The 17301-nt window shown below is 50.6% G+C and overlaps 8 protein-coding genes across 8 annotated transcripts; 4 read left to right on the top strand and 4 right to left on the bottom strand.

The window, feature by feature from the left end:
* Positions 1–166: 166 nt before the first annotated feature.
* ASPBRDRAFT_302411 (TPR domain protein) lies at positions 167–2654 on the top strand. Its single transcript, XM_067622749.1, has 2 exons — positions 167–245; positions 316–2654. The coding sequence occupies exon 2, from the start codon at positions 470–472 to the stop codon at positions 2174–2176; it is 1707 nt and encodes a 568-aa protein (XP_067475707.1). The 5' UTR covers positions 167–245; positions 316–469; the 3' UTR covers positions 2177–2654.
* A 1129-nt stretch (positions 2655–3783) lies between these two features.
* On the top strand, positions 3784–4820 carry ASPBRDRAFT_46653 (uncharacterized protein). The gene has a single exon (XM_067625682.1). It carries the CDS (start codon positions 3983–3985, stop codon positions 4577–4579), a length of 597 nt encoding a protein of 198 aa, XP_067475706.1. The 5' UTR covers positions 3784–3982; the 3' UTR covers positions 4580–4820.
* Positions 4821–5160: 340 nt separating this feature from the next.
* Positions 5161–6507, bottom strand: ASPBRDRAFT_46652 (uncharacterized protein). Its single transcript, XM_067625681.1, has one exon. It carries the CDS (start codon positions 6486–6488, stop codon positions 5403–5405), a length of 1086 nt encoding a protein of 361 aa, XP_067475705.1. The 5' UTR covers positions 6489–6507; the 3' UTR covers positions 5161–5402.
* Positions 6508–7593: 1086 nt separating this feature from the next.
* On the bottom strand, positions 7594–8844 carry ASPBRDRAFT_132878 (uncharacterized protein; the record flags this gene model as incomplete). The annotated part of the gene is made up of 1 exon (XM_067618482.1): positions 7594–8844. The coding sequence occupies one exon, from the start codon at positions 8842–8844 to the stop codon at positions 7594–7596; it is 1251 nt and encodes a 416-aa protein (XP_067475704.1).
* A 2669-nt stretch (positions 8845–11513) lies between these two features.
* ASPBRDRAFT_198888 (uncharacterized protein) lies at positions 11514–12573 on the top strand (the record flags this gene model as incomplete). The annotated part of the gene is made up of 4 exons (XM_067621253.1): positions 11514–11572; positions 11632–11800; positions 11898–12167; positions 12229–12573. 4 exons carry the CDS (start codon positions 11514–11516, stop codon positions 12571–12573), a joined length of 843 nt encoding a protein of 280 aa, XP_067475703.1.
* Positions 12574–13909: 1336 nt separating this feature from the next.
* Positions 13910–14407, top strand: ASPBRDRAFT_33048 (uncharacterized protein; the record flags this gene model as incomplete). Its single annotated transcript, XM_067623072.1, has 1 exon — positions 13910–14407. One exon carries the CDS (start codon positions 13910–13912, stop codon positions 14405–14407), a length of 498 nt encoding a protein of 165 aa, XP_067475702.1.
* A 1662-nt stretch (positions 14408–16069) lies between these two features.
* ASPBRDRAFT_77562 (uncharacterized protein) lies at positions 16070–16984 on the bottom strand. Its single transcript, XM_067629372.1, has one exon. The coding sequence runs from the start codon at positions 16909–16911 to the stop codon at positions 16210–16212; it is 702 nt and encodes a 233-aa protein (XP_067475701.1). The 5' UTR covers positions 16912–16984; the 3' UTR covers positions 16070–16209.
* Positions 16850–17231, bottom strand: ASPBRDRAFT_302227 (uncharacterized protein). Its single transcript, XM_067622747.1, has one exon. The coding sequence runs from the start codon at positions 17148–17150 to the stop codon at positions 16908–16910; it is 243 nt and encodes an 80-aa protein (XP_067475700.1). The 5' UTR covers positions 17151–17231; the 3' UTR covers positions 16850–16907.
* Between the last annotated feature and the right edge of the window lie 70 nt (positions 17232–17301).

Here is a 17301-nt window from a genome sequence, read left to right as displayed (position 1 = left end):
CGACCTCCGCGATATCCCATATTCATTTGTAGCAAGGTTTCTACCACATTGGCAGTTCATTACGTATAATGCACACAATTTTTGGGCTATTCCACGCATTAAACTAATGAAGTATGTCGAGACGTCTATTCAGTGTACCCAGACATCACCCAATCCTTCGCCACCTCTGCTGCATATGTGGCCTCTCATCATCTTGAGGTTCCAGACCGATGGAATCCGTTCCTCTCCCGTAATCCAGATATCAGGTTATTGTTTCTGGTTCTGTATAGTTGACGGTTGTATGATGGTTCTCGGACTAATGTTGTTCCCTTACAGCCCTTCGGAACCTTGGTTCGACAGCGGGGACATCCTCTCCACAACTACTTCGGATTTACTATGGAACATCTCTCAACGTCAGGAACAGCATCGGCAAGCCACCTACGTATCTTCTATAGTCTTGCTATAACCTGATACTTTCAATTTCCTCAAAATGTCTGCCCAAGAACCAGATGATTATTACGACTTCGGTTCCTTCCGCCGACCGGTGACCACCACCAGCCCTCAGGCTCAAGTCTGGTTCGACCGCGGTCTCATCTGGACATATGCCTTCAATCATGAAGAAGCTGCCAACTGTTTCCAGAAAGCCATCACACATGACTCGACCTGTGCGATGGCCTACTGGGGTCTGGCATACACCCTAGGCCCCAACTACAACAAAACTTGGCAGTCCTTCGACGAGCAAGAACTCGAGGTCGCTGTGCAGCGTACCCATGAAGCTGTCGCAGAGGCCCAGACGCACGCCACAACCGCCCAACCCGTGGAAGCGGCGCTGATCGCAGCCATGCAACATCGATATCCCCAGGATGTGGCCCCAGATGACTTCAATGGCTGGAATAAGGAATACGCTAACGCCATGGAGTCGGTTTACTTACGCTTTCCCCATGATTTGGATGTGGTGGCTTTGTACGCGGACGCCCTCATGAATCTGACTCCATGGGCCCTCTGGGACTTGCGGACTGGTCAGCCCGCAGCGGATGCGCACACTGTAGAAATCAAGAAGGTTTTGGATTTAGCACTGACCCAGGACGAGGCGCTACGACACCCGGGAATCCTGCATCTGTACATCCACTTAATGGAGATGTCCAGTGAGCCGGAAGCAGCGCTGAGGGTAGCAGACCATTTGCGGGGGTTAGTACCTGATGCAGGCCATCTGAATCACATGCCCTCCCATTTGGACATTCTCTGTGGTGACTATCGACGGGCGATCGCGTCGAACTCGGACGCAATTCGGGCAGATGAGAAGTTCCTTGCCCGCGAGGGCGCAGTCAACTTCTATACGCTATACCGATCGCATGATTATCATTTTCGAGTGTATGCGGCCATGTTCGCAGGCCAGTCGCAAGTTGCCTTGGATACGGTAAAGAGTTTGGAGTCATCGATTCCAGAGCAGCTTTTGCGCATTGAATCCCCGCCTATGGCTGACTGGCTGGAAAGCTTCGTGAGCATGAAGGTGCATGTTCTTATTCGCTTTGGACGCTGGGACGATCTTCTCGCCCTTGAATACCCGCATGACACGCAATTATATTGCGTTACCACTGCGATGATTCAGTACGGAAAAGGAGTGGCGCTGGCAGCGCTTGGGAGGATAGATGAGGCAAGCCAGCAAAGAGCACTGTTCAAGGAGGCTATGAAACGTGTACCATACAGCAGGATGCTATTCACAAACAAATGTCTGGACATTCTGGCCGTGGCTGACGCGATGTTGGATGGGGAGCTTGAGTATCGCCGTGGCAACTACGACGTGGCCTTTACCCATCTACGGCGATCGATTACCTTGGATGATGATTTACCGTATGATGAGCCGTGGGGATGGATGCAACCGACCCGCCATGCATATGGTGCACTTCTCCTAGAACAGGGACATGTCCAGGAGGCAGCCGCGGTGTACCAGGCTGATCTTGGCTTTGACGACACGCTGCCTCGTGCAAGGCAGCACCCGAATAATGTATGGGCGTTGCATGGATACTACGAATGTCTGAACAAGCTGGGGCGAACGGCTGAAGCTCACATCGTGAAGCCTTTCCTGAAGCAAGCAGTTGCAACGGCCGATGTCCCAATTAGGTCGTCGTGCTATTGTCGTCAGGGAGATGCAGCAGTGTGCACGCGAGAAGCTAAACCACCGGTCTCTCGATTCTAGACAGTATTTCGTGTATCTTTGTTCGCAGTCGGTACACTATCAGTAATCTTTCTGGACTCGCCCGGAGAGAAGCAGAATCGTGGGTAGAGATTTCCTCAATGGCCTACCAGCTACCCTGCTGGAAAGCGACTGATACCGGCCTTACGGTAATCTCCCGGATACCCTATAAGACCAGCTTCGACAGGGAGAGATTGTCCTTGGAAAGTTGAAGCTGCTTTCCCCTTGTCAGTATCGTACTGTCACTGGGAAAAGCTCACTGAAGACACCCTCCGCGCAGGGGTATCAGGTGCTCGAAATACCTCACGCATCTAACGAATTTGCCCTCTTGTGCGCAGGATTTGGCAGTCAGTCTGTATTTATTCATACGAACACACAGTTTGCATCCATCCTGCGGCTATTTACTTGCACACTGCCATGATTTCTTGCACCCGAATCTGCTGCAGCACAAATGGTGCAAAGACCGGCTGGCAAGATCACAACTTGGCTTCATCACCATATATATTCACTAATTGACTGGCCCACTATCGGAGGACCATCAAGCAACGGGGTAGAAGGTTGAGAGTGCCTGGATCCAAGCTTCACACGAGGCCCTGGCGTTGTTAGTCAACTTCATGAACAATTCCGTGTCTTAAACAGGGAATCAAGCAGGTTGAGACGCCTGGGAGATATTTTTCTTGAAGAAATTTTTGGATGAGGGCGGCCTTTTTCTAGACGCTCGCGATATTTGACTCTGCCTTACCTATACTCTCGTGCCTAGCCCAATGTCTGGTCCAATCCTTTACTCACGGTCATCCATATCGCTCGCCATATAATAAACACAAGATACACACCTCGTAGCACATACAAGCCCTCTATAAAGAGATACTAAACATTACTGTCATGGAGAAGGTTCTTTAACAAAGACCTTTCAGCAGCGCCTTTCGCCAATCTCGCTTCTATCAGAGTTTGGCTTCTACATGCAGAATACTGCGGAGAATGGTAGTATATATGACACATCTGGCTCGCATTTCTGTCCAACGGCGACCCTGTTCATACTATCCAGCGCAAACACCTGGGAGCCACCTTTCTTACCGAAGAGAGTGAGGCTATACGGAGGTTACGTCTGTGAGGTATTACGATCAATATGTGCTATAATTCCTAAGGAGGCGGTGTGATGAGTGCTGTACACATGTAAGTAGTGTTCGCACCGATATAATAGTACCAATATGTACTATTTCCTATTTTCGGCAGCAAAGTGGGATACTAGTACTGGGTCATATCATTGTTCCCAAAAATAGCGTAGTCATATATGCCCGTATCCCGTTGGTCCCAAAGCAGTGGAGCGCTAATATATTAGTAGATAGTAATGCAAGTCCCGACTTCAACACAGACAGTACTACTAGTAGGTGAGTATATACTGCATCCAGGGCTTGCTCCATATATCAATACCATATCTGTCTACATGCGTTAGTATCCTTCTGTCCTACATATTTTCCTGACACATCTATTTCGTACTTCTGCTCGAGCTTCAGATGTGGCTGCTGTGATGACACTGCATCTTATTATTGAACTTAAAGAGCTTGAGGCGTCAATGGATTACGAGCCCCGGTTAAAGGCCTCAGTAGTCAGTGCGCTATACACCTCGCCTACTTGTTTGGAGTTAGTCATGGGGCTCACTGGGGGTCAACAGCTTCGAAGATCAGAGATATAAATACGAGCACCGTCCGGATGCCGCATCTACTTCAACATCACACCCAACAGCTTTTCTTGCCTCATCCAGTCCTCTTGACAATACCCCCACAACCTCAAGACAAATCTACCTACAAAATGAAGCTCCTCAGTCCCATGATAACCATCCTCACCCTCCTCACCTCCATGGCACTCACCTCCCCCACCCCCGCCAACCTCATCCCCCGGGCCTGCACCACCCTCGCCCCAACCGCCATCGACATCCTCGACAGCACAAACCCCGACACCGCGAGCATCGGCCAACAATTCTCCCTCGCCCGAACACCCACCACAAACACCAAGATCTCCGCCCTCACCTTCACCGACATCCCCACCGACGCCACCGGCTGCATGCTCGCCATCGACATACCACCCGCTCTCGCACAGCCCATAGCCACCGGCTCCTCCACCCAAGCTGACATCTGGACCACCAGTCCCTGGAACTTGACCACCTCTTCCCCCCTTCCAACCTGGAACAATCCGCCTAGTAGACAGGAGATGGTATCTACTTACGAGTTCCCGACATCGCCATCGACATCCCCGGTCCATAGGATCCTTGCGTCGAATAGTTGCTCGAATACGATGAGTTTCTTGGCTGTGTTGTCGACGTGGCAGACTACGTCTGGGAGTGTGGATTTTGAGAATGAGATTGGAGGGAGTCAGTCGATTGGGTTTAGTTTGGTGTTTAATTGTTAGTTAGTAGCCAGATTGGCTGTGTGGAGGAAATAATCAAGATCGAATGGGTGAGGAGAGAATAGAAAGGGAAAAAGGGTATGGAATCTATTCAACATAGTGTCTGCCAATAAAACATATGATTTTCATGCAATATGTACCTAAATATAGTTCTTGTTTGTCTTACTTCGTGGTTGACTACCGTGGTCAGCCCTAAGAATGTGACCTGTACGGAGTACATCTGCCAAATAAAGTTCCCTCATCCTCCTTCTTCGGTCTTATTTACGAAGATTATTGGTTAGATTCGCCAAGGCCAGTCCTTTTATTGCCTCGCGGCTATGAATACGATATGGTTACATTGACTGAGCTATTTTTGTACTCTGGGGTACTGTGTATAGTATATGGCATTCCTTGATTAATTATTCATGACTAAGTGGGCGTGGAGAGTCAATACACTTTCTTTTCTCTGCAGTTGGCCTTGGTCTTACTTAGTTCACCAGAGTGACTCAGGTACAAGAATAGCCATGGTAATTTATCTGGAGTCCTTATAATTGGCATCATGGATAGTAGGGTACTAGAGTTTCTACATATCCATCTTGCTTGGGGAGGATTATCGTACTCTCGCACTGTCTAGGATGGTGATAGTGATTATGGTTTGACATTCGCGGGGTGCATATGCTTTACAGGCAATGATATTCCCTATTCTGCGGGACTTCGTATCTGTAGGATTCACATGATGTGCGCTTAATATAGCAGAAAGAATATGCATCTAGTAAAGTATATTCTGACAAGTACGACTGCCTACGACTGAACAAGACCGCACACTCTCCCACCAATATCCAATCTCCTAAGCCTTACTATCATCCTCGACATGCTCCGCCCTCACATCATCCTTCTCATCCCCTGTCCTCTCCACAAAAACATGCGTCCTCCACCGTCGGGCCGGAACCCGCTCCGTAAAGAACTTCGCAACCTCCAACCTGGTCCTCCCCTGCGTCTCACCAACACAGTACCACACCCACAGCAACGACGTCAGCGTCGTCCCCGCATAGACGAACCCGACCATCGGACCCAGTCCCGCATCATAATACAGATACGGGGCGGTGAAGGAAACCACCCAGAGGAAGAAATACAGGGCGACGATGGACACGGACATGATTTTATTCTGGTTCACGCCGACGGAGAGCTCGCGGGAGATAGCGTAGGTGAGGGGGCCGAGACCGAAGTTATAGGCGCAGATGACGACGTAGGAGAAGACCACGATGATGTATTTGGATGCGGTGGTGAGATTGGGGGATTGGGTGCCGATGCCGCCGATGATGAGAAAGGCGACCAGGATGAGGCTGGTGCTGGCGAGGAGGTTGGTGCGGCGGCGGAGGCGGTGCCCGGTGAGGATGGAGGCCGCGACGGCGAAGATTTGAAGGATCATGGTGATGAGGGTGATGGTGAAGGGTTGGGATACCCCTAGGGCTTCGGCGAAGACCACGCCGTAGTTGTAGAAGAAGATGATGCCGCAGATTTGCTGCGCGTACATGCCGCCGGAGGCCCAGATGAGCTTTTTGCGTTCGATTGGGTCCAGGAGGAGGGCGAGCCAGGAGGATTCTTCCCCCTGGGCGGCTTCGTAGTTTCGGGCTTGGGTGAGGAGGGCGAGGTCGGCTGTCGGGTCGTAGGTGCGGTCGTTGCGGTAGATCTTCTGGAGGGCGCGTCTGGCGTCGTCGTGCCTGTGGTGGAAGACGTACCAGGTTGGGCTTTCGGGGATGAAGGGTAAGAAGATGAGCATGAAGAGGGGCAGGATGACGAGCCCGCCCATGGGGATTTTGTAGGATAGGGACGAGTGGATGGAATTGGTGCCTTGGGTGAGCCCGGAGGCGACTAGCTGCGAGCAGGACTGCAGGAATTGGTACATGTACAAGGCTGGACTGCGGATCTCCATGGGTGCGACTTCGCCGATGCTGTGGAGGCGGAGTGGTCAATGGATTGATGCGATTGCTTAAGCTGACAGGATTGAACTCACTAGAGCAGCGATGTCACAGTAAAGTTGCCAACTCCAAGCCCGATCAGAATGCGGCCGAGTACGATGACACCTTCAATGTGCGTGTCTGCCACTTGGGCTACTCCTCCCGCGAGGACGAATGCTGAAGCAATCCAGAGGACGGTTTTCCGACCAAAGCGATCATTGAGAGGCCCGGCAATCAGTGCTCCGAGCATGTCTCCGATGTAGATGCTCGAGGTCGTCAGTGAAGTAAAGCTCGTCGCTAATGCTTTCGCTCCATTCTCGTAGTGATCGCCGTAGTCATTCTTGAATTCTTGCATGCCTAGGATGCCGCTGTAGTAGGTGTTGTCATAGCCAAACACCAGGGCTCCGATGGCGGAGATGGAACAGTAGACCAAGGCCCACCGGTGACGGCGGAATTCGATGTCGAAGCCAAACATGATGGTATTCCAGCAATGGCTTTTTGCGCAGGAGCTGACGACTTGGAAAAAATCAGAAGAAGCAATTTGCTGGGGTTTATATACCCCTAGCCGAGGTGGTAGCCATAGGCCAGTATCCCCGAAGTGTAAGTCTGACGAAGGCACACGAGAGGAAGCCGACAGAATACCGCCCCCACGCCGATCTGAGCAGAATCAAGACAACAATTGGCTCGCTGCAGTCTAACCCCCTCGCCCCAGATGATGCCTCCACGGATGTGCCTTGATTTGCGGGGGAAAACGCGGGGGAAGACCGACTAGGGCTGCGCTTGTCTGTGCTCAGTATCCCCAAAGGGAAATTTAGCCGGAGCAGGCGGATGACGTGCCGCGCTGTTGCAAAGACAATGCGTCTTGTCGCATCCTAGAGAGTGCTATGCACGGTGATTGGGATGGATAGTGCACTCTCCACCGCTTGGGGTACATCGATCTATCGATCTCTGGACCAATCGCACCGGAGAGCTGCAAGGAGCGGCCAAGTAGCCACTGGTCTGTAACATTCCACGGGTTTCTGAGCGGATGATACTTGTGCCGGAGAGATCAAGACACGATCTTCTTCTTCTCCTGGCAGATCAGACATGCGGAATGAAACTTGTCCACTCAACGGTCTCATACGAACTCCACGGCAGCCGTCGCAGACTGATGAACGCCTCGATGATAATGAACAGACGAGCTGGGACCAGACAGGCGCTGATAAAAGACATGACCACGTCCAGGACCCACGCACGCCACCCTTTCTCGTCTTGGCCGCGAGGCTGGACCCAAATCCACGTCAAGGACTGGTGACCGTCAAAGCCCAGGGCCGTGAGGGTGATCCGCAGCATGCTCGACAACGGAAGGCCAGAGGCCAGGAAGACGCTCATGATGCGCCACAACAACTGTTCAATACTCGTCGGGAACACATGGTTCCAGCCCAGCAGATGGACAGCCGGATGTACCATGGCCTGGATGGACACCAGGAGCCAGGTGCGCTGGCTGAAGCCGCTGAACACGATTTTGTCATCCGGCATGCGCTGTAAGGGGCTTTTCTGCGGGCGGAGACTCTCGAGGGTCGGTCGGCGGTGCCATCGCTGGTGCGGCTTCTCCAGGAAATCCAGTGGTGTCTCGCGGAAGGGTTCAACCCCAATCTCCCCAGCACTGTTGATCAGACCGGTGACGGATCCGCTCTTGAGTTCGATGACCGTCGGCACCCCGACGCTCTGGGGCTTATGCATCCAGAAGTAGTAGGTCATGATCGTGGATAACACGAAGGCGATGGTGAAGAGCTCCAGCGGGGAGACGGCAAGGCCCTGTACGGCCCGGGCGATGGACTGGACCACGAGCCACACGCCTTGCACCAATGCGACGCATTTCGCGAACGTATCGGCCTTGCTCTTGTCCCAGATCTCCTCCGCCGTGATGGTGGGGCAGTCAATGTGCTGCGTCTCGACGAGGTAGTGGATGGAGGCGGCGGTAATCGGGAAGGGAGGGTAATCGGTCGATTGCAGGACGAAGCCACCGCTATTGGCGTAGAAAGCGTGCTTGATCGTCCATTCCTTGTAGCCCAGGCGGTGCATCGCGCGCACTGATTCCTGGGCCGACTCAAACTGCATGGCGGAGAAACCGACCAGCATGTCGGGGGCCAGGATAGCAAAGGTGCCCCAACGGAGCTTGCGCCACAGAACTGTCCAAATACTATCATCGGGGGCCGGAATGTTCAGGTGGAGGACGGTCCAGAGAGCAGTGGACAGCACCAAGCAACAGCCCCAGATGATGTCGATGGTGCCCCGATCGTTGGGGGAGTCCACCCAGCCACTCACTTCGGTCTCGGGCAGCGGTGCCATGGTCAGTGCATGAGAAGTTGAAATCGAATGCCGTATGATTGAGATAGAAAAATAAGGGAACACCTGCTCATAAAAGGTGTTTGCGGATCATCGTGGTCAATGAACCCCTCCGCGCGCTGGGCCATGATGGATCGTTTGTCAGCCAATCATGCATTGGTGTCGACGCAGGGGATGCATATTTCCACCAGCGAGTCACGACTGAACGTGAGAGACAAGAAACAGCCTATGGAGTGCGGAGAATCGACTGCCAAGGGCCCGGAGTGTACAAGTGCGAAGACTGGATATTAGGATTGGCATGGTGCAGGAGCTGTCAGGCCTAGACTAGACACTAGACAGGATACACAGCACTTGTCTTGAGCAAAGACCACCCACAAAACACCCACAAATCGTGAATAACACCGCGTGGGGGCCAAATGTGAAGATTGGAGGAGGGGATTATCGCGTCCGGAATTGCCTGATGCCATTTTCCTCCGAGGCACATTGGTTGCGCCGGGTGCAAACTCTGACATACAGGTTCAGGGGGACTACTACAGAGTATAGTCAGCTCTCAGCAAGCAGAGAAGATGCTTGGGGGCCGAGGAGCAATAGACTTCGGCAACTGCAGTGAAACAAGAAGGGCAGCGTGGCTCTGGATCAATTAACTTGCACTTTAGCGGCAGGAGTCCCCGTCCGCGATAGGCCGCGAGGGGCCGTCGTGGGGAACGTCGCGCGCATTGGTGCTGACAGGCGCTTGAAGCTGAAGGACGAAGAGCAAGCGAGCACAACGCGAAGGATTTGGTGGTGGAGATGGGCGGGTCTCAAGCTAACGGGAAGGAGTTGTCCATCCGCAGGTTTATCCCTGAAGAGTAGCGATTGGCGTCGTCTATCCCCAGTGCTATCCATGATGTGTTCCCAGGGCCCAATCAATGTGGCCAGAGCGACCTGGTCAGGCTTTGCAGATTGCATAATATCGGCAATTTGGGGGCCAAAACTTACCCCTGCACCGGCAGGGATGTGACTTGATGAGCAGAATATTCAGCGACGCCTTCATGTGCATCCCAGGCCTCGTGGCTGACCACCACGCGGATCCCTAGTCGAAAATGCATGCTGACGGTGGGTCATGGTTGTACACAATAGCACATGCTTGCTCACACTCCCACACGGATTGTGTACCGTGTCTCACCATTTATGCCAAGCCTAAGGTCCCTCCTACTCCGGAGTAGACATGAAGTTGCCCAATATCGAGACAATCTATCCTGCGGTGTAACAAGGATAAGCCAAGGAGTAGTCGGAAAGTGGCCGGTCGCACATATCCTCAGCAGCCACAAGGTTCAGGGGCATCGCACGTTTTCGCAATTCTGAGTCACAGGTCTTGGGTCAGTGATCTACCGTGATCAATTCGCTGTGGGCATGTTGATCGGCGCAATCGAAAAATGCTGCTGCCCTTGAACACCAGGCGTAATGCATGCCCTCATTGCCAGTCGCTCTCCTAGTGCTTATTTTGATCCGAACTATGGCAGTACAGCTGACAGAGAGATATGCATGTCCCCTGCACCGTTCTAAGAGTAACCGAACCACCATTGGATAGTATCAGCCGTCTCCGTGCTGCTGTTCTCATCTCGAAAAGCAAGCCATCTTGCTCAGACACAGCATACCTGCCTCAGCGTCTGCTGTCACAGGTTGCACACTTGCCCCGCCAGGGTATCGCATTAACTCTATTGTAGCGCTCGAGGTCAATCGATCGCAATTGGCATGGATCATCAAGGTGCACCACGCTCCGTCGAAGGTCACTTCCAATCACAGTTCGAGACAGATGGCTCAGAGTAAGAGGTTGATCTGAACCGATCTAGTAGGCTGTGCCGCGACAACTGATCTTCGCATGGCTATGCTTTTCGCTCCGCCAAAGCGTACAAGATAACACGGCGGGATAGCTGCAAACACCGTATATGGACCATGCCAATCGAGTCTCTAGTATCAATCACTAAAAGCATATGTTCGGCCGACAAAATGCCGAAATGAACGATGCACGTTAGAGAGGCCGTAGCAGTTCTAGTTCAACTGCAGGATCTTTGGTGAGCCCCAGAATAGATATCAAGACCCCACTAGAGATAGTCTAGACCATCAGTCAGTAAGAAAACACCCCATCCGCTGCTGAACATGTGAGACCTTCGATTTCACTTACCTCTGGTCGAATCGAGGATCCTGTTTTTGATTCCGGACAGCAGCTGTATTCCGAGAAGCCCGGTCGCGACAAACCTTGCCTTGGAACAGAGCTGTCCGAGGAGATATCCCCGCTAAGCATGCTACCGTTTCTCACGTCAGCCTAGATACTAGTTAGACGTTTACAGAAGCGAGCGACCATTTTGTAGCGGTGCCGACGACCATCAGCTCAGCGCACCGTCGACGGGTATCATCGGGGTCGGCCATTCGGCGTTCGAGCGGGGCACTGCTTCGATCGCCGATCCATTTGCTTCAACACTTCAGTATCACATTCCCATCTCTTCTCGGGGATAGGGAATGGTATCACACAGAAAAGCAGAAATGCTCACTGTGGAGACCCGCTGAAGATGCGGTCGCCAATCGGCGGCCATTTCCGGTCTCCCCTCAAATTGGCTTTCCATCCGTGACGCAGGTCGAATCACGTCAGATCCTCCAGCTATCGCCTATCAAAATAGACCTTCCTCAATTCAATGGCAGAAACACCTAATCCCCCTGTTCAAGGTCGCCTCATCAGCCATTTCGCTGACCGGTACGCCCGCAACTCTCACTCGTTCCAAGACCGACCCGGAGCTATCTAACTCACATCAGGCCAGCGGAAGAACAAGGCCCAGGCTGGTCCGCACTCTGGGACTCCAATGAAAGCGATCTCTGGGACAGAGGGAGTCCCTCAGTTGCACTACTCGATATAATAGAGCAGCAGAAAGATGTCTTCACTTCATATACCCCTGATGGACGGAGAAAGAAAGCTCTCGTCCCGGTAGGTCTCCGTATCAGCCAATCAGCCGGCCGGATATCCTCGGAACTGCTGCGAAAGACTCAGCTAGATATGCTGACTAGCTATGATGCATGAATAGGGCTGCGGAAGAGGCTATGACCCCGTCATGCTAGCTCTGCACGGCTTTGACGTCTACGGTCTGGACATCTCCGCCACGGGCGTTTCAGAGGCAAGAAAATATGCCGCTTCGGAGATGCAGAGGCCACAGGAGTATAACTTTTCTTCTGGAGCCGTAAGAACTACCGACGTGGGCAGTGTGCAATTCATCACCGGAGATTTCTTCAGCTCTGAGTGGGAGAGTGAAGCTCTACGTGATGGTGAGAAGTTCGACTTGATCTATGATTATACCGTATGTCGGCATACACATCACCCATAACAAGTGAATCCTAGCTCACATACTAACTGAATAGTTCCTCTGCGCTCTTCACCCGACCCTCCGTCGAAAATGGGCGGAGCGTATGAGCCAGCTTCTTCATCCGGGAGGCCTTCTGGTCTGTCTTGAATTTCCCATGTACAAGGACCCTTCCTTGCCAGGTCCACCGTGGGGTCTGAAGGGCGTCCACTGGGATCTGCTCGCGCGCGGCGGGGATGGAATTGTTAATATTGCGAAAGAGGAAGAAGACGATAAGACTGCCGCTGAGTTGACGGGGCAGTTCCGGCGAGCGCAGTACTTTAGGCCTCTGCGGTCGTATCCGAGTGGCAAAGGGACCGATATGCTGAGTGTTTATGTGAAAAAGGATGAGCGAGCTGATTGAGATAAAGAAAGCGACTTTCTTCATGATAATGGAGCTCTTATCTATAGGAATATGAATAATCAAGCCATGATTTCAGAAGTTAGGAAGGCCATAAAAATAGAGCTGAATACCAGACATTGCAGTACAAAGCTAGAGGCGGATTACACGGCAGTCTTTCTATACAGCCAAGTATCATCTTCGCGAGAATATTACTGGAGCGCATCGGGATTTCTATGTGGCGGAGGGAAATTCCTACAAAATCTCTCTAATAGTCCAGTAATTTAATCTAATTCCTAGAACCATTTCCCGTCTATCTATAATATATCCAGTCTAGTGGTAACATCAGCATAGAGAGAGTACTTGCTAGCACTTCTTCATATTTCCTGTCTTCGAAATGATTGGCTTTGGCTGCTCAGTGACGTGGCTGAAGGAACATGAATACAAACGTGACATCCTTAGTCAGAGTTCCATTTCTCCTACGACTGAGAAAGTCGTATGAGTCACATTACTGTCGATTACTCAAATAGGTACATGGGTGTTTGCCTATGAGGATTCCTCAACTACTCGCTCAGCTGCATGGGATCTTGTGTAACAGCCTAGTTCAGTCGTAGGAGGCGATCACCTAACCAGTTACCGGAAACATTTCTAGACCACACCGCTAGTACCAACCGGTCTATATACTTTAACCTATACTAAATGTTTGCGTCAATAGGCATGGTTTATGAAGAGTTTCGTTGTAGGGAACTGAACGGTATGTCTGAATGCTCAGCTATACAATGTATTGATTGGGTCATTTAGAACCGAGATTGAAGAATGCCCTTTCAGCCACGTAACAATAATATCTACGATTGGTATACGCTTGGATGCATTTTTGCTTCTGCTTTATGACAATGAGTAAATATGAATGGCTTAGTAGAACTGCAGAATTGTCGACTTATCTGATGATCATGGGATCGACAGACCCAGCAAAGAGAGACAAGGAGATCATATACTTTGTAGGGCTATGAACATTCCAATCTTACGGATGCAAGGCCATATCGGTACACTTACAGTCCCTAACTCGGCTCCTGTGGGGCTGGAACTTCCTGGGTCTGTGGTGCGCGTTGTGAACCTTTCCTTTTGTGATCTCATTCTGCTTTGATCAGGATATTCCATTGCCCCAGCGGTGATCCTTAACCTTTATATCACATTATAAAGCATCTCATCTTGCTGTGCATGTTAACTCGAGTACCCTTTCCTCTATATAACCCGCACAGCTGCCTGCGTATTCCGCATGTTTTGACAGCAACTTCACACTTTACACATCTCATTATTGCCCTGCTTCTATTATAGTTGGCTCATCTTTAGAATTGCCAATATGCCTTTAAATGAACAGCAAGAGCAGTCAGATGAAAGAACGTTTGAGATTATATTAGAAGCGAGATCATTATTGAGTCAACTTCTCACGACCGACCTTCCAGCCCCCTCAGGCCCCATTGTGCGAAAATTTGATACCCACAAGATACAGGAATTGCAAGATAATATCAGACCAGACGATCATCCTCAAGGTCTCGTCCCCTCCCTTCGGCAAGCCACCATACTATTCGAAAACCACATGCGCCTCACTCACCCACATTGCTTTACTTATATACCAGCGTGTCTTACCCCCATTGCCAGTCTAGGCAATTTCCCCACTTCCATCTGGAACGTGAATTCTACCGATTGGGATACATGCTCTGGCCCGAGTGAGATTCAGAAGACCATGATCCTCTGGCTGGGCGCCCAGCTGGGACTTCACCAGGTAGTCTCGCGGTATTCAATCTGGAGTTTTCAGTCCCAAAGCGCACTAGGAGCAGGTTCTGGCAGTATTTTCTGATACTTTCTGGCATAGATTCGATGAAGTTTATACCAGTTTATTCAGAATACACTTCAGATTCAAGTATTATCTCAGGATGGAGCCCGAGCAAGTGAGTTCCTAAGAATGCCCCATTCTGTAAGAATAGCGTACTCTTCTGGCCTGTAAATGTAGTATCTCAACATAAGCCATGCCAATCTATTCCCATTTCTCTACAAACGCTATCTGATGCACAGCTTTCAGCTCTTCTTTCCAATTGGCAAGATATGTCGACAGAAGAAAATGGTCACCTAGATAAGCCTGGAGAACTGGCTAAACTCTGTACTAGTGTCCATACTTTCTTTTTTCTTCATATTTGTTTTTACTAAATCCCGAGTGGAGGACTTCTTCCACTATGAGCAGTCCAAGGACTAGGTTTATTCTATATCACTTCCTCATTCATAGTCCACGGTATAATATATACTGACGCCACTTGACAAGTACATATAATCACCTTAGCTATCAAGAATCATTAAGTACGGAGGAGTAACATATTTCTTTTTCTCACTCATAAACCTTATACATCCCATACCACCCAATAAGAGAGCAACAGTGAAAGTAACCGCGACCCCGAATTAGCAGACGAAAATCTTTTCCGGAAACATTACCACCGCCAATTAAAATATCCATCGCATCTACTAGAGAGGGGAAGGGAGAGGGGGAGATCGTATCACAGAAAGTTAAATCTGTTCTTGTGGTCATTGGCTAATCGCGGAGAAATTGTGCTTACCTCCCGGTGAGGGAGGAAGGTATCCACCCGGCTGAGATTGAAGTCCGCGATGCGGAAATAACTTGACATGGAATTAAGGTGTATTGGAATGTTCAAGGTAGTTGTAATTAGGCATCGACAATTTTTATTTACTAGAAGTTCCTTGAGGATTTTATTCAAGCTGAGTTCATATTCAGAAGTTTATAAATCGGGTATGTTTGAGACCCTTTTGCCGAGCAGTCAGTAGATAAGTCCATCGGGATCTGATCTGGACGGGCGGGGCCCATCGGGGATCAGGGATCAGGACTCAGGGCACGTTCAACCATCTCACGGCGTTTACGGGTCAAAGGGATTGGGAAGCTTGTCCCAAAGCTTGGTTCGGTGGTGTGGGACGAACATGGCTTCTGGTTGGTCGTTGCGATTCCTAATCTTAGTGCTGTTGACAATAAACACAACACAACCAGAAAGGTGCCTGGCACATCATCATATCCAATAGCCACAATAAGTCAGACAAGGCAACTATTGCGTGCTGTATAGCATATCACGGATGATAAACCCATTGAATAGGGTGACATGATCAACTACCCGTATATTACCACTCTCACCGAATTGCAATTAGAAGCAATTCGCCACACCTCTGGGCTTATCACAAACGATCGGATCCCCTCGGAATTGAATGGTCCCCGAGCTGACTCGCCGTCGAGCTTAGCGCCATCATCGACGAGATCTCGCATCGTGATTTGAAATCGAGATCCCTAGGGTGCATCTTAGCTCCCTCGCTAGTCTGCGCTTGACATCATATTCATAGATGGTGCCATTAGTTCGGCATTAGGGGGTCTCACAACATAGTGCTGATGCCTGGAGGGCTGAAGTCGTGTGGCGAATAAATGGCGCAAGCTCTTAGGGTGGAAGAGGGGGTTGAGCTGTGGCTGCTGCTGGGGAGGGGTTGGCCTGTTAAAGCTGGATGTTTCCTACATCTCTCTCTGTTTTTCTTCATTCTGAAATTTCTACTTCTCAATCACAATTAGATCCTATACCTCGTCCATCCTATACCAGTGTACTTCAAACTTCTTTCTCAATACACATCATGGACTCCTTCGGTCAAGACAACTTCGGTGGTGGCCGTCGCGGTGGTGGTGATAGCTTCGGAGGGAATGACTCCGGCTTTGGGGGCAACAACTCTGGCTTCGGCGGTAACAGTAACGACTCCCAGTTCGGTGGAGGTAGCTCTGGATACGGAGGGAATGACTCGGGCTTTGGCGGGGGTGGTGGTGGTCGCGGAGGTGACTCCGGCTTTGGAGGCAACGGCGGTGGTAACAGCTTCGGAGGCGACAACTCTGGATATGGTGGTGGTGGTGGTGGTGGTGATAACAGGCGCGACAACAGCTTCGGTGGTACTAGTGACGACTCCCAGTTTGGTAGAGGCAGTTCTGGATATGGAGGAAATGACTCGGGCTTTGGTGGGGTTCGCGGAGGGGGAAATTCCTCTAACTTCGGGGGCAATGACTCCAGTTATGGTGGAAATGACTCTGGATTCGGGAGCAACAACTCTGGCAACTCTGGCTTCGGTGGTAATGACTCTGGATTTGGCGGAGGCAGAGATAACCAAGACAGTTTTGGAGGATCTGGTGGTGGTAATAGCTCCTTCGATGGCTCCTCCGGTGGCTCCTCCGGTGGGCTTGGGGGCTTGGTGAACAAGGCTGAGGGTATGTTTTCCTGTTCCTTGAAAAGTGACTGGCTTGGAAGTTGAGAATGATGGCTGACAATGAATAATCATGTAGGCTTCCTCAGCAGCCACGGTGGAAACAACAACAACAATAACAACAACAATGGCGGTAACAACGGAGGACAGGGTGGTAACTCTGGAGGCAACTTTGTCGACTCGATGGTTGACCAGAAGGTTGACCAGTATGTCCCTGAGGGAATGAGTAATGCCGTTAACCAGGGAATCAACCAGGAGGTTAACAAGTTCTTTTGAGGGTCTGATTCACGATGAATGGGCATTAGGATACACATACTTCTAGTTACTGGACTCTGTGGTCATCTACTCATGAGGCCTTGATGAATGTTACATATAAGTCATGAATGATCACAATGTCGCTGTACATTTTACGTTATATACATTTGAGCTATGTAACAGACAAAGGTGAGGAGTAATGTACACGGA

This window comes from Aspergillus brasiliensis, assembly GCF_001889945.1.
Source record: "Aspergillus brasiliensis CBS 101740 unplaced genomic scaffold ASPBRscaffold_12, whole genome shotgun sequence".
Classification (NCBI taxonomy): Eukaryota; Fungi; Ascomycota; class Eurotiomycetes; order Eurotiales; family Aspergillaceae; genus Aspergillus; species Aspergillus brasiliensis.
Note: the sequence above shows the minus strand (reverse complement) of the source record. Positions and strands in the feature narration are given on the sequence as shown.